We start from the raw sequence: 20,612 nt of genomic DNA on the forward strand, positions 1-20,612 counted from the left end.
TATAAAATGTATGTGTGTGGTGTGTGTGTGTGTGTGAGAAAGGGTCTAATTCCGTGATACCATGGCCACCCCAGACCAACTTTGTGTCCCATTCTGGCTACCCCAGTGAAATTGTCCTGGATATGCCACTGGGGCCCAGGTATCCGATTCATGTGACTGTAACTGGAAGGGTAGACATGTCAGGAACCTGGTAAAAGAACCCAATAGCACGGCACAGTCTAGCATAGATACCAAGTCCAGTTTTTATTAGCAACAAGCATGCAGAGATATCAACAAGGAACAGGCAGAAGATAAGGTCAGCCAGAAACTGTCCAAAAAAACAGGCAGGCCAAAAAACAAGCAGAGGTATCCTACACTAGGCAGAAGGAAGGGTCAAAAAACACTGAGTCACTCGAGGAACAAAACTTTCACTAGGGACGAAGACAATGTGGCACAAAACACAAAGAGACAGGGGTTTAAATACACAGGGTGGTGATTGCTAACAAGCCACAGGTGGTGGGAGGGGAGGCGCTGAAGCAATCAAGCAGGTGTGAGAAGGAGCAGACAGGAGTGAAGTGACCTGGGGTGCGTCTCTAAGCTCCAAAGTTCCATCCTTCCTTCCTCCACCTGAGACGCAAGGAAAAGTAGAGAGGACAGAGGATGGAAGAGATTCGTTTTAGAGAGCAATGGGACATCCTCTCCTCCGGAGTGTCACACAAAGCGACGTGTTTCAGCGATGACGGCATCATCTGATCACCTCTGGATCATTTGTCAGTCAGCTCTGACAGCTGTATGTGTGTCTGCACATATGCGCTGTAATAACTCTGATAAAACATAAACAGTAACAGAGGTTTGTCTGTTCTTTTAACCTGTTTAACAAACACTTTACCATGAAGAAAACAAGCTCTCTGTTTATCCTGTGTGCAGTTTAGAAGCACACGGATCACTTTACCGGTAAAATGCGTGATTGTGAGATTATTCATGAATTATTTAGCCTTTATCTAGAGCGAATCTAATCGTGAACTCTGAAACTTATTAATATAACCTAGTTTGTTGTGTCTCAGGAAGATATTATTTATCAGATATCAGTTTTCTGTATTAATCCTCCATAATATTGATGTGATGATGGCTGTGTTCAGTATTTTATGTTTTAAACTCACAACAAAACCTTTGTTATCAGATTTATGATCAGTTTCTGAACCATCCTCTGTGCCTGTCCTAAGCTTATCTTTTCTCTCATTAACCTCTCTTGTGTTTGTGAAGTTTCATATGAAGTCTGAGCCGTTGCAGCGTCCAATCAGAGAGTGATATTCCATATGGGGGCGTGTCTGTCAGTGAAAAGACTTCCACAAATCCAGCTCCCGTGTTTCCGCGATCATAGCTCCTCCGATCAGTCTCCTCCATCCTCTCTCCTCTCTCCTTCGAGCAAAATTATCGCTTTGGGACAGTCTTCAAATGGCGACTGGGAAAGTACTTACGGTGCTGTGGAGGAGATAGGACGGAGGAGACATGAAGTTAGTACATTGAGACGCATCCCTGGAAGGGTGAGAAAAGGTAAAACAAGTACAGAAGAAAACAAAACAATCATTGATCCCCAGATCAATAGCTAGGCCTGACACGTGCCAATCAGGAGTCTTTTCTCACTTTTTGATTGAGTTAATGAAATAAAGTCAAGAGGGGGATTGTTATATATTTTTTATAATAATTGACATAATTTAGCATTTTATTCTAGTCACATGCTATGTTCAGGGTTGATGTATGCTTATCTGGCAGATAGAAGGATAGCTTCTGTCTTTAGCTGTGTGTCTGTGAGGTCTCCTTGACCCTGTGTAAACTTTCACCCAGTCTCGTAGCTGCATACTCTGATTCAACAGTCACACACTTTGATAGCACATCACTCCGAAACCTGACACCAACTGTGAGTTGAGACAGTGGTGTCAGTCATGTTTTTTTGGCCAATTACTCTCGGGTGTTTAGTTTAACTCAACTTCTGGAAAGGCATAGCAATGATTGTTATAAAATTGTATTGCTCTGGGATATCGAGGCGCATTCTTTTGGGACCAGCGCAGTACACTTTACTTGTGATCAGACTAAGTGCTAAACTGAGAAATAGTTCCTCTTTGGGTGATTCTTGAGAAGTGCATAACCAAAGAACTGGATGAATCTCCACAAAGGCATGTTTTGGGCCTCGATGTCTACCACTTTATGTGTTTGTGGTGCATTGGGGTCATGTGGCATGCTGTTAAACTGTTCATATGTGAAACCAGTGCAGTACTGGAAATAACCAGGCACATGACATTGGTTCACAGACTCTGGAGTTAATTTCAGTGCATTTTTAAACTTCCCTTCAAGTAACTTAAGCTGGCCGTTTTTTTCTTCAAGTACCGTCTTCAAATTTATCATTTCCTTCTTTTGTCATTCAAGTCTCTCCTTTACAGTTTTCAGCTTCTCGTCTTAGTGGCCTTAGTGTGTTGTTGTCTGCCTCTGTAAATGCATATATGAAAAAAACAGTCAGTTCATGACATAATGTTCTCTATCACAGCTTGCTCTAGTCAAAAACACTAGACAGCTGTACTCAACCCGCGGCTCTTGAGCCGCATGCGGCTTTTTTAAGACTAGTTGCGGCTCTTTTAAGTCCCACTTAAAAAAAAAAAAAAATTTAAAACGAAAAAACAAAGTCAGCAGATTTCATCAACCTTTCGTTCTCACTCAAAAGTCACACGTCAGTCATCACACACATCAGTCTATTAAACCACCGCCCCCCATCCCTCTGAACAACCAATCACAAATCACTAGCTTACAGCACCATGCAAAAATGGCGAAGGAATACAGAAAACGAAAATATGAAGAGGAATATCGGACATTTAAAGAGGACTGGGAACTTGAGTTTTTCTTCGTCTCCACCGGCTCGGGAAAATGCATTTGCCTGCTTTGTGACGTCATTTCTCAATTTAAACTGTCCAATTTGCAGCACCATCACGACACTAAACACCCAAAGTTCGTTACCGACTTTCCAAAGGGTGGAGAGCTAAGGGCGGAAAAGCTAGCGAGGCTCAAACAGAACCAAACTGCTCAAACGAACGTATTCCACGTTAATACAATCGAAAGAGCGACAGAGGCATCCTACAAAATCACACATGAACTGATGAAAAAGATGAAGCCATATACTGATGGAGAAATGGTGAAGGATTGCATATTGCTAGCTTGTTCAACGTTGTTTCCTGAGAAAAAAGACCTTGAACGAGAGGTAAAAAAAAATCAACTGTCGGATTCTACTGTAGCTAGGAGGGCATCAGACATTTCAGAGAACATTGCACATACTCTCAAGGACAAACTGTCATCCGCTGAATTTGTCAGCCTTGCATTGGACAAAAGCTTGGATATTAATGACACGCCGCAATTACTCATCTTTATCCGAGCAATCAACAGCAAGTTTGACATTACAGAAGAACTGCTTGACATGGTTTCAATGGAAGATGGAACAACGGGCTTTGAAATAAAAAACGCTGTGATGGAAACAATCAAAAAGTTTAACATTGGACCAGAAAAAATCACAGCATTCACAACAGATGGGGCACCGGCGATGCTTGGTAAGAGGAACAGAGCCGTGGCTTTGCTGAAAGAAACGCTGATGCATGGCGGGGTTGCTGCTGAGGATATTTTCTCATACCATTGTATTGTGCATCAACAAGCTTTGTTTGCCAAGTTCAAATGTCTGAATGAAGTGATGGCAAATGTAATCGAAGTGGTGCAAGAAACCACCTAAATTTTAAACTGCTGTGTGAGGAGTTTGACACTCACTATGGAGATTTGGTGTTACACACCGAGATCAGATGGCTGTCTAAAGGACGCATGCTTGCACATTTCATGGGCCTGCTTGAACCCCTGAAATCCTTCATTGTCGGCCAAGGGGAGACTTCCCGGTTTTCCTTTTTGGATGATAAAGAGTAGGTGCTGTCTGTTGCGTTCCTATGTGACATTACGCAGCACCTGAACGAACTGAATCTCAAGATGCAGGGAAGAAACAAGACTGTGTATGAGCTCTACACTGTGGTACCGTCACCACCAGCAAAGCAAGCTTGTGAATTCCCAGATTCCCCCCTTACCAGCTCAATCATCAAATTTCACTACAGTAATGAATAAACATGAAACAAAGATCTCCATCACTTTGCCACAATCCATCACCCTGGAGCATGAGACCAGACAACAGGAGACAAACAATGTCTGGCACCTTGCGCGGTCTGCTCGGCTTATGTCTCCTTTTAAAAGAATTTGCGCAAGAAAATCAAACTATGAAAGTCTTGCAGCCACTATTAGAGCACAACCACTGACAGACAAGCACTATGAAAAGAGGGGTACATCTTGAGCCCACTGTAGAAAAGTATTACTGTGTGGTCACAAGAAATGCAGTGCTCTCATGTGGATTTGTGGGAAATCCTCATGCTCCTCACCTTGGCACTTCACCTGACAGGAAGGTCATAGAGCTAGGGGACATAAGAAGTCACGGCCTTTTGGAGATCAAGTGTCCATCAAAGGAGAGCTGCAAAGATTGTCCTTTTCTTGTGAAGCATGTAGATGGTAGCTACAAGCTAAAGGAGAGCCACACATATCACTACTAAATAACAGGACAGTTGGGACTCATAGGCATGCGGTGGTGTGATTTCTCTGTCATGTGCTCAAAAGACTATCAACTACAGCACATTTGTTTTGATGCAGCAGAATGGGGTCATATGAAAAACAAATTAGACCTGTTTTTCTTTGAGTACTTCCTCAGCACATGCCAACAGTAATGACAAAAAAATAGTGAAAACACCCTTTGTTAAACTCTTACCATGGTTAGTTTCTCTGACACTGAGATGCGATGCAGCTTCATCAGTTGAATTCAAGGTGGAGGCTTCAGCATCCTGTTCATCACTTCTGATTCTGTGAAAGAATAGTTGTTATATATATATATATATATATATATATATATATATATATATATATATATACACACATATATATATATATATATATATATATATATATATATATATATATATACATATATATTTATACACCCACATATATATATTTATATATATATATATATGTCTGACTTTTTCAAAATAAGGGTTCACAGCGGCCTCAACTCCAGGGCCTCATCGAGAGGGGACTGCGAGGTGCCTTACAGAAAAACAGCTTTTGGACGAAACTCTACTTCTGTAAAAGCCAGTGAGATCTGAAACAGTCTCCCACTCGCCATAAGGGAGTGCCCCACATTACAAACTTTTAAAATACATGTTAAGCAAAGCAAACCAGTTCTGTAACCATGAACATCCAGGGTTTTAGAAATGAACTTTGTTGTATTGTGCTCTTATTATGATCTATTGTCCTTTTCTATGTCCTGCTTTTGTGTGTGTGGTGTCTTAGTGCCATAATGTTTAAGTGTTACCTGCCTAGGAACTACGAACGTAAATCAGCACTGATGCTGTAATCCGGCATATTTACATCTATTGTTCTTTGAATAGATGTATATTAATGTGCGCTGTCCCTATTGAAAGAATAAATAAATAAAAACAATTAACACGTTATTCATTCATTTATATGTCAATGTATGCCATTATTTACATGATGCTAGGCATCACCCTGGTGGCTATGGCTGCCTTTTGCAGCAGCTCTCTCTTCTTTGTCCGTTTCTTGTAATTTTTTGTCTCTTTTTCGTTATCTCTGTATTTGGAGTGGGTCATTACTTTCTATTGCTCATTTGTTGGTTATGGACACCAAACCTTTTGTGGCTTCAGCGATATTTTTACTACTTTTGCCTCTTGTGTTTGTCTGGAGATCCTACATGTAACCTCGGCACTATTGTTTACATGTGAACTCAGCAGTTAGCAGCCTGTAGAATGTCAATGCTAACTGGTGTAAGGCCTGTTGTCTTCCCACAGGGTGAAGAGAAGGAGGTGAGGACGACATGATGGTTCTCATGTGTGAGCTAAGAAGTGACAACATGGACCTGTCCTTCCATCCATCGTTATAGGGAACAAGCTGACACAGAGGGTAGGATTTACATTTAAATAAATAAATAAATTTATGATGTAGACCGAAAAAAAAGAGCTTCCCCTCCTTGACTGACCAGCAGCCGCCACTGGCCCTTACAGACTTGGGGCGTATTCAGACCTGGACTGTTTGGTCCACTTTAAACGGACCAGGGTTCGTTTCCCACGCTGGTGCGGACTTTTCATGCAGGTGTGAATAGACACAAACGAACCCTGGTGCGGACCAAACAACCGGACCAAGACCCACTTTTTGAGGTGGTCTCGGTCCGCTTCCAAACGAACTCTGGTGCGGTTCGTGGTTCTCTGGTGCAGGTCTGAATACAAACCAAGGTCCATCCGAACTAACTACAGGATACATGAGCCTTTTTGGCCTGTAAAGCCACCGTAACCTGACAGTCTTTGGTTCATACCTGATCCTCTGTCTTCTGTTTAGCCACGCTGTTGCTGGCATGTTGTGGGTCAGGACACGCAGAGCATAGCGTCTCCTTGCTGAGCGCATTCGTCTTCGCTGTTCCAAAATTTGAAACAGTCTTGTTAAGCCTTCTTTGAAGGAGCTGCTCTTGAAACTGAAAATGATTTTGCAGCTCTAATAAGAGCACAAACTCACATGTTTACCTCCATTTCCGAGTCTGTATTCTGTGTACCGCCTTTGTCAGTGCTGTCCAATGAGAGCACTGACTGTCACACATGTGGATGTGTTTACAGAATATAGTCCACTTGCAAAAAGTACAATCTGAATACGAACCGCACCAAACGAAAAAAATAAAATCCGCTTTTGGTCCGGACCAAACAAGTGGACCAAAGGACTTTTCTGGTCTGAATACAGCCTTAATTAAGATCACCTGAAAAGTGTTCGAGTGCGTGAGTCTACAAGGGCTCAATATGGTGTCTCAGATTTGGATAGCACTTTGCCACTACTCACACAACTTGCATGTCATAATGTAGCTCACCTGAGCAGCAGTATGAACTGTTATTAAACAAGCTTTAAATTAAAACAGATATTTTATCTGTATGCTCCCATAAGTCAATACAGTTTATCCACCAAACTGAAAGAATATGAATATGCAAAATCAGAATTAATTCATTGAACTGCACATACCGTTTGTGTACAGATATAAATATTTTGGAAGATAACAGCAGTTTTATTTATTTATTCTCAAAGACAGGTAAACTTATATTCATGAAGCATCTACATTGGTCTAATTTCTGTGGTTCTTGTTTGCCATCTCTCTTTCTTCAATTTCCATATTATGCGTTAGCTTAACCTGCCATGTTTATGGTTTCCCGTCAAATTAAAATGAATTCTGGGTAATTCCTTCACTGTAACTCTGCAACCCTGGTGACTCACGGGAAGGGTGCAGTAAGGGCTCATAAAGTCAGCAAGAGATCCCTCTCGCACTTTATGATATGACAGAGGGACAGCCCTAAGCCTTCACAGACTTTGCGGGGGCGCGCCCGTTAAAAAAAAAAAAAAAAAAAGTAAAAATCATCCCATTTTAAAAATGAGGTTTATGTGTGTTTAAAAAGTAATGTAAGCCTGACAGATAAGGGCAGGGTTGTTTGACATTGAGGGTGACAAACAGGAAATGCTTCGTGGGCCAGACCATCTCAATTCAGTTCATCCTTTGAGGCTACACAGGCTACAAAGGCCGGGTCCTCTGAAGGCTACAGCCTACGGAGGCTGCAACCCCTGAATTGAGAAACAGCCAATGTGGGACTTGTGGGGAGGATTCGAGAGGTTGTAAGTAGCAATCTGTGTTCCTGTGTTGGAGGACACAGCTATCTCGTGGTAAATTATTTCACATACTTATTGCACAAGTTCACATTCAGATATGCACAGATTCAAATTCTCACCACAACTTCACTTCATACGATACAGGTGCACAAGTATGTTTTGCACCTTGTGCGCTGCAACAATAGGGGCAAATGTAAGCGTGTCAGTGTTAAAATATGTGACTTGTAGAACTGGATTTGTGCACCTGTGAATATGATTTGTGATTTCAATTTTAATGTCTGAATTTATTTTAAAGATTTCGTTTTGAGATAAAACAGCCGCTAGGGGGCGCCTTGTCTATGTGCCATGTGCTTTTTTTTTTTTTCAGTGGACAAGCGTTGCACGCTGGATTTAACATTCACTGCAGCTAATCCTGTTGCAAATGTGACCACGATGTAGTCAAGAGTGCAGTTGGAGATGTTTTCTGGGGAAGAAATATTGCTTTCTATTCATGATTTTTTGAGTTTCACGTGTCTGAAGTTGCTGCCAAAGAGTTCCAAACTGCTGTGGCTGTAGCTGTTTTCTGTCGTTTTGTCTATGATCGAGGTGAATGTTTTAGTTAGTATGTTGCCAATGGCTTGCGGACGTGAAATGAACATCTTTTACAAGGGTTGACATTTTGCTGACTAAGACCAATTTCATTTAAATTAAAAACCAATCGAAGTTTGTGTAACATGATTGTTTAATACTAACACATAATGTTTAATGTTTTAATGCCTCAAATTAAAGTTCATCATTAATTTTAAAAGCAGTATAGATAGTTACACTTGAGTTAAAGAAACAGGAGATATATGACACTGTACAGTGATTAGTGATTGAAAATTGAGTATGTTAACTCTCCAGGCTGGTTTTTAAGCAGTAAGAGATGATTTGGTATCAGTGCTTCCAGTTTGTTAGGATCTGTGGAGGCAAGTGGCGGACAGGAACTGAAAAGCAGCCCTGGACTTTGACTCTGCCCAGCCCACAACAACAGGACATGTCCCCTGGGCCCCCTCCCCTGACAGCACCGGCCGTCGGCCATTCTGGAATTCTCCAGAACATCCAGATGACCAGTCAGCCCCTGGTGGAGGCCTTGGTGATGGGCCTGCTGTTAATAATGGCTCACATTTCACAGAGAACTGTGTAAAGTCCCTCCTCATCCAAGCGTTGTACTCTGAGGGTGGAGTTCAGGACTTTCCTCACCCATCTGATCAGCCTTTCCCATGCTCCTCCATGATGTGAACCAGCAGGGGGGTTGAATGATGCCCTTTTGAAGTAACACATCCTGCACCTGTGCCTGGTTCCACTGTGCAATTGCTGTTTTTAGCTCACGTTCTGCTCCCACAAAATTTGTCCCGTTGTCAGATCTGGACCTGTCCTCTTCAGGATATAAAATGCCTCAGTGCATTTATGAAGGAATCAGTATCCAGGGAAGGTGCCACCTCCATGTGAATAGCTCTCAATGCAAGACAGGTAAATATGACACCATACCTTTTCACTGTACTCCTCCTGCTCCTCACTTCAAAGGGTCCAAAATAATCAACTCCCACACAAGTGACAGGAGGTTCATCAGACTTGAGTCTATCTGTGGGCAAGTCTGCCATCTGCTGGTAAACTGGAGTGGCGTTAAGTCTTCTGCAGATGGTGCACTTAGACAAAACTGACCTAATGGCAGTGCTTACTCCTGTCATCTAGTATTCCTCCCTGAGCTTGGACAACATGTGGTTGCGGCAGCTGTGTCCTACCTCTTGATGTATATTCCTCAGCAGCAGGGTAGAAATATGAAGGTCTTTTGACAGAATGATAGGATGCTTAGACTCCAAAGGTAGTGCTGCCTTACTGCGCTGTCCTCCCACAAGCAAGACTCCATCCTCCAGCCTAGGACACAAGGTGTATAGGTGACTACTTTTCTTGGCATTTTGTCCCTTTTCCAGACACAAAAGCTCCTCTGAAAATGTTCTCCTCTGGCAAAATTGAACTATGGCCAGTTCAGCCCTGTCAATGTCCTCCACAGTGAGAACTCCCAGGACAGCTGCACTTTTAGATGTGCACCTTTCCTGCACCTCTGTTCTCTGTTGCTGCATGCTCTCTTCACTCTGATCGGCTGCTTGTCTTTTCTTCTCCCTGCTGCAAGACAACAACCATCCCTTGAATTTCAGCCACCATGCCATAGCTTTCTTTAATCGGATCCATGAGGAATAATGTTTCAGGTTTGTACAGCATTGACAACAGCACCTCTGGATTGTCTTGAGAGAGACGGCTCACAGACACAGAGTTCACAGGCCACTCTGTTTCAGGTTGGCAAAGAAAAAAGAGGTCCTGTTAACCAGAGACTGTCATTCAAAAATGGATGCTGTGTCTGCTGGGTTTGGAGCTGTATCCACATACCTCTACTGAGCAGGGTGAGATGATTTCAATATCTCTGAAACATGATTGGCAACAAACACCTTGAATCTGGAGCCTTCGCTGTTGATGTATTTCAGCACAGAGGCACTATATGTCCAAAACACAGATTCCCGAAGACTCGTGTGTAGCTCCTTCTTCCACAGGAAATCCATTGTTGCTGCAATCAGTTCCATTCTTGGAATTGTAACTGTTTTCAGTGGGGCAACACAAGCTTTTCCCATTATGAAAGCACTGTGCATTTGGAGGTGCTCATTCTGTAGCAGCAGGTAAGTGACTGTACCATAGCCTTCCTCAATAGCATTGCAGCATTGCAATGGTGTAGTTGGGCAGTAATGAGATCTCCAAATTCCAAAGGTTTCAAACACCTGTGTAGCTCAAAGTTGTCCAGCAGGTGGAGCCCTTGCACCCACTTAAGCCACTCTTTGGAGACAATCTCTGGTATGGGGTCATCCCAACCAACTCTTATTCTGCACAAATTCCTCAAGATCTTTTTATGTGGACAGAACAAGGGGACTTAGCATACCCAGAGGATCATAAATGGAGCTCACCACAGAAAGAATGCCTCTGTGGTTGAGTGGTCTGTCTTTCCACAGGATTTTGAATTTAAAGGTGTCTGACTTGATACACCACTCCACAACCAGCACTCTTTCAACAGGCACAAACTCCTACTCCAGGTCCAACTGCCTCACATTTTTAGCTCTGTGTGGCTCTGGGATGACCTTGAGCACTTCAGATCTGTTACTCAGCCACTTTGTCAAACAGAATCCTCCTTTAGCACATACAGACATGAGCTCATGATATAGGGTCAGTGCTTCCTCCTCTTGTAACGCTCAGCCTATGTCCTTGCATTACATCGAAAAAGGGGGACTCGTTGGGGCGATGATAGAGTTAGATAATCTCCGATTTATTTTTACAAACTTTGAAAATAACCCTATAACCCCTCCCGTTTTTTTTAAATAACGAAATACAATAACCACAAATCATTATTAACAAAAATACGAAACACTCCTTGTTGCTTCCTTACCGCCCGCGACAGTGGACGTCTCCGTAATAAAAAAAAAATAAAAAGAAACACAAAATACTAGAGCCCGACCGAGCCTGTCACAGAATAATCAACATCGGCCCAAACGTAGCCGATTATAAAAAAAATTTTGCTCCGCGGAAATTCTGCCGCTCCTGCTCCTGTGAGTCTGTGTGTTGGGCTGCACGCTGCCCGAGTGCCCGGCCCCTCCCCCTCACACGCAGACCATGCTTTGCAGCCGCTCGTCTCCCCCACTCACTCTGCTACGGGAGAGGACGGCAATAACTTTAATTACTCCATCGTCAGCTGTGACTTTTCAAAATAATGTAACTCTACACTTTAGTGCTCCTTGACAAAAACACACTGTTAAGACATGCCAGGAAGAGCATTCAAGGTTTTTTCACGCAAGTTTTAAAGAGTGTGTAACAATGTTTAACGCCATGTAAGTTGTATCTTTTGTGAGATGAACAGAGATAAATGCTACTGTTAATTCACACGTTCACCATAATCTACAGTAAGACTATAGAACGGCGTTTTAACGTTGTGTAAGTTGTTTTTCTGTGAGATAAACAGAGACAAATGCTACTGTTAATTCACACGTCCACCATTATCTAATGTAAGAGTATAATACGGCGTTTTAACGTCGTGTAAGTTTTTTTTTTTCGTGAGATAAACAGAGATAATTGGAACTGTTAATTCATACCTCCACCATTATCTAATACAAGAGTATAACATGGCGTTTTAACGTCGTGTAGGTTGTTTTTCTGTGAGATAAAGAGAGATAAATGCTAGTGTTAATTCACACACCCACCATTATCTAATGTAAGAGTATAATACGACCTTTTAACGTAGTGTAAGTTGCATCTTTGTGAAATGATATATGCATTATGCCACTGTCTACATGTTTACAGTTTGAAAACTTTATTTTTGAATATTTATTTTCATTGTACTCTTAAAATACAGTTTGCACTAGTTTGTTCGCACAAACTTGCCTTATTGCCTTATTTATCATTGTGTGTTTACAGTTTAATTTTTCCTATTAATCATTGTGTGTTAAAAGTTTGACTTTTTTTTTAATTCATTATTGTGTTTAAAGTTTGACTTTTTTTTTTAATTCATTATTGTGTTTAAAGTTTGACTTATTTATTTATTATTGTGTTTACAGCTTGTTCTTATTTATCATTTGTTTAAACTACAGTTCTTACGTTGACAGTTTTTTAATTAAAGTTCCTTGTCTTAATTTAATAGTGTTTTGTCTCTGTCTTGAATCATATGGGTATTATAATAATTTGTGTTTATATACAGTATATATCCTGTGTATATCAATGAATTTATTATATATATCAGCCATTATATCGGATATTGGTCTATATATCAGATATCGGCCGATATATCGGATATCGGCCTTTTTTTGCCCTCAGTATCGGTATCGGCATCGGCCCCAAAAATCCCATATCGGTCGGGCTCTAATTCACACACACTATAAAACATGATGAAATCACACACATGCACACACACAGTCACCTTAAATGATTTCTTGACCAGCTCCATATCCAACACCTCCCAAGCTTTTAGGACCCAGTCAACCAGCAAGCAACGAGCTGGGGCTCTCAGATTTCCTCCAGCGGTGTAGGTCTTGTCCACATCGTCAGCCATCCAATTGTCATATGATTCATGCAGACTGGCTTTGAACGGCTGATTCCACACAACGTCTGGTGCCTGGATATATTTTATACATCCTCCCGGTATCACAGCTGTAGTTATTTTGTAGCCCCGCTGACGCTCCTTTTTGGTGGCCTGGCTGATGTGACATCGGTATGAATCTCAGACGAGGAGGCGAGGACCAAAGTTGAATTTCCCCACAACTTTCTGCAGCCAGTCTGCAGTCAGGTCGTCATTCATCCAACCATTTTGAGAGGATGCTATTACAACTCCACTGATGTTTTGCATCGCTTTTACTTCCCTGACACCTCCTTTGAAAACCACATAAGGCTTAAGTTTAGTCCCGTCTGCTTTTGCCGTCAGCACCACAGTCAAGTGACTCTTCTCATGACTGGTTGTTTTCAGGGGAACACTGCGCATCCCCCGCATCTCCACAGTAGTTGACCCCACCATGTCAAACCAGACGGCCGTTTCATCCATGGCTATGATGCCCCTCTCTGGTATCTTCTTTGTTTGAATGATCCGTGAAGAAAATCTCACAAACTTCACCAACTTTTCTGTGAACTCTCTGGCGTCCTTCTGGGCAACAGTTGTACGTCTTCTGCAAGTAAAGTTGTTCCGGCGAAGGAAACGGTTTAGCCAGCCAGCACTAGCTTCAAATCTCCCGTCTCTGCTGTTACCCACGGTGGCGTACATGTCTCTGGCCTTCGTCCTGATCATTTTTCGGGACACTCTCTCGTGGAGCGCCCGATTGCTGAGGATCCATTCACGCATGTTTATCTCCAGCTCCTCACTAGCCTTCTTCCTACCTCCACCACGTAGCCTTCTCCTCTTGCTGTTCTCCTCAGAGAGGTGCTGAAGTTCCCTTTTGTATTTTCGCCAATCTCTTATTCTCTTGGGGTCAACAGAAAAGTATCAAGCTGCTGCTTGTCCAGAGTGTTGATAGGCATAGTTGACGACAGACAATTTAAAGTTGAGGTCGTATTTTTTTCTTTGTACTGGCGCCATGGCGAACAGCAGCAAAGTACAGCTACGTTAACTGATGTCTTGCCCCCTTCTTTTTAAAAAGCACGTAAAAACGTGAAAGGGGAAAATAACATTAAGCGGGAGTGGTAACGTCTTCTTCTTTGACTCTCCAAAGCCCCAGAGTCCAGCTTTCAGCTCTCTAGGGGCCTCTATGATCGACGTGTGTAACTGCACGGTCACACAACAACACGTATTGACATGCAGAGGGAGGAGAAGCCGGCAGGATGTTCATTGAGAAAAATAAACCATATGGACTAATAAGGTACGGTCTGATTATGTTTCTTTTACAACAGTTTTCAAGAGTCAACTGTCAGTTGTGAGCTCAGCGTTTGCATGTGTGTTCTGTAACTACGAACGTGGAATGAAAAAAAAAACAAAAGAAATTGACTGCGGCTCGTAGGCTGCGCCGAGTAACATACCATACCCCCGGCGTTTATTTGGAACGGGCGTTTATTTTGCTAAATGTGCTGCTACACCCAGCGTTTATTTGGAACCCGGCGTTTAATTGGAACCCGGCGTTTATTTGGTATTTTACGGTAATTCAAATGAAAATGCAAACATGAAAATGAAAATGCAATAGTAACTTAACATTTACATTTCAGGATCAAAGGTGCATTATTTGAGTCAAAATGAAAATTAAATGTCAAATATACCATTATCATTTTCATTTTCATCTTCAAGACTGCAAACTGTGTGACATAATTCAAATTAAAATGAAAAAGGGTGTTTGCATTTTAATTAATGTAATCTCATAACGTTCGGAATGCCCTCTGCTGCTTCAGTAGTTTTTGTTTTGTAAGTCCACATGTATATGATATGTATGTATTACCACTACTGGTTATACCATACTCAAGGCTTGCTCAAAATGCGACACCATCGCAAGAAAAAATGGACGTCAGGTTGCTAAGTGAGGTAGCCTTGCAGCAGTGATGTGACGTTCACGATTCAAATCGAATCTTTTGAACAACTTATTAACATGAACGATGTGATCCGAAACGCGATTCGTTGGGAGCTGTTTGCTTTTTCTGTCTCCCTGAGTTCACCCCTATGGTTCACAGTACACAGACACTCATACAAGCTCATCCACACTGAGTTAGAGGGAGGACAGTTCATTAATCCATTGTAGTTTGTACCAGTAGTATTAGTGGGCTGTATTTACTTCTTTTTTTTTTTGCTAATTTATTGTAGTTTTATCTATTTTTCTGATACTTTTAGTTGTGATTTTGAGTATTCTATCAAAATATTCTTGTGTGAAACGTTTTTCTCTGAAATATGCACCAAAACATGACTGCTTCCTGATTTGTGTCCTGCAATGTCATTACACATTACATTATTAATTTAGAATGAGCCTAGTGGAAATGTGAGACACATTTTCCTGTTGCCGTTGCTCATTGTACCATTACTTTTTGAATAATAAAATGTATGTTTAATCAAAATGAATCTGATCATTAATTATTTTCTTTTCTTTTCATGTCTTCACCAGCCAAGGTTATGAAGCTGTTCAGCCCATACACCCCTGCAAATATAACCAGTAGCGTTAATACATACATATCATACACATGTGGACTTAAAAAAAAAAACTACTGAAGCAGCAGAGAGCATTCCGAACGTTACAAGATCACATTAATTATTTTTTTACTCGAATAATTGATTGATAATTGATTGTAACCGTCCATGGTACCACCAATCTCCTTCTTTTCATGCAACCATAGCCGAAAAGATAATATCTTACCCCGCGTACTGGTGCGGCGGTCAGGAGCTGTTGGAGTTGAGGAAGAACTGGGTGTGACAACCGTAGGTGTCGGGCAAACCGTAGGTGTCGGGCAATTCCGCTGTTGTTGTTGATGCTGCTGCTCCAGAGCAGCCGCAGCCTCCCTGAGCAGCTCGACCACCGATCTCTCCATTCCCACCGCTAAATTTTGCTGCTGGCTTGCCATCTCTCTGCCTGTCCTCTTTCCGCTCGCGGTAGAACTTGGCGCTTCCTTTTCTCCTCTTTTGGTAGGCTACTTGATGACAGTGCCATATGTACACACTGCCCCCTAGTGTTGAATAGGATGTACAACCAAGGAGTCATTTGAATTTTCATTTGAGTTTTGTCACACTTAGCGCACCTTTGATCCTGAAATGTATATGTCAAGTCAGTATTGCATTTTCATTTTCATGTTTGCATTTTCATTCAAATTGTGTCATGAATAAACTGGACAATTTCTTGAAAATTAAAATGCAAACAACCCTTTTTCATTTTAATTTGAATTATGTCACACAGATTGCAGTCTTGAAGATGAAAATGAAAATGATAATGGTATATTTGACATTTAATTTTTAATTTTGATGCAAATAATGCATCCTTAATCTTGAATTCAAAATGCATTTAGTGTATTGCATTTTCATTTTCATGATTGCAATGTCATTTTAGTTTTGGCAGCAATACGCTTCCATATTCCCTGACAATGTCTCAGTTATGATGATCAGTAAGATATTGTTTGTTCACAGCCTATAAGAAAAAATGTTGGTCCAAAAAGACAGGGGGTGGTCCCACGCCGGAGGACTTCACTCTGACTGAGCAAATTGGTGACTGAATGGTCTTTCATGCCGGCCGGAGAGAACCGATTGGTCAGCGGGCAGTCTGTCACACCCCGTGAGCTCTTATCCTGGAACTTAGCCTGCTCCAGACCAGGTTTGGCATTCAGCATCAGTTACTGGGGCAACGTGTCTGGATAAAAAGAGATCCACATTCATAGTACGGAAAACCCAGACTTATCCAGGAAGTTATCTCTACAAGTGCTAATCCAGCTTCGTAGTACAGGCCCCAGGTCTTTCTCCTGCTCCCCCTGACATCTACTGCCTGGTTCCTTGTGCAGGATGCCGTTGTGGGTGTAGCCTGAAGCTCTCTCATCAAACTGATAGAGGTTTGGGTTCAGGGCAGCCACTGTCATCTTTTAATGTTTCTTGGCTCTCTGTTTTCAGTATCACTGTCATGACCAAAGCTTTGATCATCAACCCCATTGGTGCTCCTACAGAGTGAAACTGAAAACATGTCATCCAAACCCGGTTTATGAAAACCAATGTTAATTTGTATTGAAAATGTATCAATGTTTACAAGAAAGTTTGAGTTCACACACACACACACACACACACACACACACACACACAAATATATATATATATATATATATATATATATATATATATATATATATATATATATATATATATATATATATATATATGTGAGTTAATACCAATGTTTGGTAGAAATTTTGTTTGAATTGCATCTTTGGAAATAAAGGTGATAAGAAAAACTTAAAAACTTTCAATACTTAGTATGTATGTTTATTTATTATAACAACTTCAGTGTGGAAGGACAGTATTTTTCCTATGATTAACATATATGAAAGAGGACAAAATGAACAGAACAGAGCTTGAACTCCTTGCACGATGGTTGAGAACAGTACTCAGCTGAATATTTACTGAATGTTGTTTTTAATCATCTGAATCTATCTACTTTAGGCACTATGGTTCAGCCACATACTTTTTCAGTTCACATAACACACTTTGGATTTATCAATCAGCTTAACTGCAACTTTATGCTCTCAGGCAAAGACAAAAAAGGAGCTACATTACTTTTTGATGCAGAGCATCAATGCAAATAAGATGAAGACAAATGTTATTTCAGTACCAGAAAATACAGTATTCTTTTTCATTTTAATGAAACCAAAAGAAAATGGCCTACACATTCATGTGGTCCTCTTATCTACTCATTTTTCAGCCAGTTGCTGAGGCAAACCAACTTGTCCACATTTTCTGAGTGCTGACCTCCTCTTGTTCACAATGTGCCCTGCAACAGAGAAACTCACCACATATGCTGGGTCCTCATCGGACACTGCGCAAGTGGCAGAGAGCAGGGGAGTATCATAGAGCAGGAGACACAGGCCTCCCCACCCAGAATCTCAGTTAAATACCTGTCATGGAATACACACACACACACACACACACACACACACACACACACACACACACACACACACACACACACAACACAACACAACACACAAGGAAAGATAAGTGAATTACCTGATCACAAGATGTTACATTTAATAGCAGATTAACATGCAATATTCCTTTGATAAAATTAATTTCAGCCAACAATGAATGGTCGCATTATGATGACAGGCTTACCGGCAGGGCTTTTGAAGGGTTTCCAGTCTCAAGAGTTTTTCCCATTCTGGTGGCGTCGACATAACAAGTTTATGCTTCTTTTTATCCAGGGTGGCTGCTATTGCTGCTTGATTGCGAACTGAGCACATGACCATTTCCAACGTGGAATTCTAGCGCGTTGGAACGTCCTGTATAAGTGGCTCCTGTTTCAGTCCGAGTGACAGGTGCTCTGCATTCAACTCCCCTGTGTTTGCTGGGCTGTGCTTGAAGTGGCCCACAATTTTGCGACACTTGGCCAACGCGCTGACAAAGCCACTGACAGCAAGACTTACTGTGATGCTCCACTGAAGTCAACAATAGAGCAAGAAAAGATTGGTCCTCTGGATGGGGAATTTGAGTTTCAGAAGAACAAAGACGGAACCGTAAACAAACAAGTAGCAGTCTGCACGCACTGCAGGGGAGTTTAAGTTTCACCAAAGCTGTTCAAGCTTAAAGTACCATCTCAGCGCTAACCATGCATTTGTTCGGGCTTCCAGTTCAACACGTGGCTTCCGTCAGACCACTGAATGAATGCAGGCTGTTAAGCAAGTCTGCCTCGGACAGATTAACCCACACAATTGCCAAATGGGTTACAAAGGACTGTAGACCGGTTAGCGTTGTTGGAGACAAAGGGCTTCGCCAATGTTTTGGAAGTTGTGTCCCTTGACACTTCGTACAAGCCACCATCAAGAGGCACAATAATGAATGAATAAAAACATAACACTTTGCGGAGGCATGTGCAGAACAGTTCCAAATTGTGGCTCGCAAGTGGGTAATTGAAAGAGGTCACAACCAAAGGGACTAAAAGTGCACGCAATATGATCGCTGCAGCTCTTTTTCTACCATTCGATCACATGCCCTGCATTGCTCACATGTTACACAGGAGCATCACTGAAGTCAAGCCAGCACACAAGTAGAAACACTCGGTCAAGCCAGGCCACACGTTGCCTTGTGGTGCGCGAATATTATGGCAAATTACGGTAATAGCTGCAAACGCCTCATTTCAAAGTAAAAGCAATCTGACTGATAGTACAAGACATGAGGATTAAACTCAGATAAAAATCAGCTCATTTTGAGGTGGAATTTCACAATAAAGGCCCTCTTAACTTTCAAATCTCACTGTATTTCCTCTAAATATAGATTTATAATAACTAAAAAAATCTGTAGTTATAACTGGGCCATTCCACTTTAGACTGATAGTACTTGACTTCAGGATGACACTCTGAAAAAAATAAGCTCATTCTGATGTGGAATTTCACAATAAAAGCCTTCTAAACTTTCAAATCTCACTGTATTTCCTCTATTTATGGATTTATAATAACTTAAAAATCTGTAGTTATAACTGGGCCATTCCACTTTAGACTGATAGTACTTGACCTCAGAATGACACTCAGAAAAAATCCGCTCATTCTCATGTGGAATTTCAAAATAAAAGCCTGCGCATTTCTGTTTCTGTTTTATTAAATTCGTGGATTCTTTTCATTATTGTGTCTCTTGATGGTGGCTTGTAGGACGTGTCAAGGGACACAACTTCCAAAACATCGGCGAAGCCCTTTGTCTTCAACAACGCTATCCGGTCTACAGTCCTTTGTAACCCATTTGGCAATTGTGTGGGTTAATCTGTCCGAGGCAGACTTGCTTAACAGCCTGCATTCATTCAGAGTGGTCTGACGGAAGCCACGTGTTGAACTGGAAGCCCGAACAAATACATGGTTAGCGCTGAGATGGTACTTTAAGCTTGAACAGCTTTGGTGAAACTTAAATTCCTCTGCAGTGCGTGCAGACTTCTACTTGTTCGTTTACGGTTCCGTCTTTCTTCTTCTGAAACTCAAATTCGCCATCCAGAGGACCAATCTTTTCTTGCTCTATTGTTGACGAATGTGGTGGGATGAATGGGTGGAACCTTGGGAGTCATGGAGCGGGTCATCTGTGCATGCGTTAAATGCGCAGTGTGGATTTTTGGATGGGACGTATGCACATGCGTTAAATGCGTCAAATATTTTAATGCAGTTAATTCCAAAAATTAATTAATTACACACACACACACACACACACACACACACACACACACACACATATATATATATATATATATATATATTTATATATATATATATATATATATATATATATATATATATATATATATATATATATATATATATATATATATAATTTTACGCAGTTTTGGTCCTCGACACAAACGTTAACTTTTCCCATGTTATGTATTCCTGCCATGATCCTGATCCATTCAGGGTCTTTTTTAAAGGCCCCTTCGTATAAACCTTTTTCTTTTATTTATTTATTGATTGATTTATTTTTGAGTTAAGTCATGTTTGTGAATGCGTTTACAGGCAGGATAGACACCTCGTTATCGACATATTACATTGTGAGCTTATCTACGCCTCTGGGGACCCCATCTTGCTTTCAGTGAAAGATTTTTTTTTTTATCACGACAGAAAACAGCATTAAAAACACACAAACACAACACAGGAAATAATCTAATTCTTTAAAATAATAAGAAAAAAAA

General features: G+C 41.2%; 1 protein-coding gene across 4 annotated transcripts in view; it reads right to left on the reverse strand.

Moving 5' to 3' along the window:
• LOC141798106 (coiled-coil domain-containing protein 106-like) overlaps positions 1 to 15,878 on the reverse strand; it is a 114,430-nt gene extending 98,552 nt beyond the window's left edge. Inside the window, exons 1-3 of one of the 4 annotated variants that reach the window (XR_012599127.1) lie at positions 15,618 to 15,878; positions 4,811 to 4,902; positions 309 to 606 (exon numbers count right to left, since the gene is read on the reverse strand). Coding sequence is in view for 1 of the 4 variants with exons in the window: in XM_074679897.1 (XP_074535998.1) it covers positions 15,618 to 15,822 (205 nt within the window). In the remaining 3 variants the exon portion in view is untranslated. Of the gene's footprint in view, positions 1 to 308; positions 1,462 to 4,810; positions 4,903 to 15,617 lie in introns of those variants that run through there. The other 3 variants (XR_012599126.1, XR_012599129.1, XM_074679897.1) reach the window with 3 other exon arrangements.
• Positions 15,879 to 20,612: the final 4,734 nt, after the last annotated feature.

Source organism: Halichoeres trimaculatus, unplaced genomic scaffold, assembly GCF_033239565.1.
Source record: "Halichoeres trimaculatus isolate MK-OKI-2021-1 unplaced genomic scaffold, fHalTri1.1 fHalTri1_scaffold_9, whole genome shotgun sequence".
NCBI classification, from domain to species: Eukaryota; Metazoa; Chordata; class Actinopteri; order Labriformes; family Labridae; genus Halichoeres; species Halichoeres trimaculatus.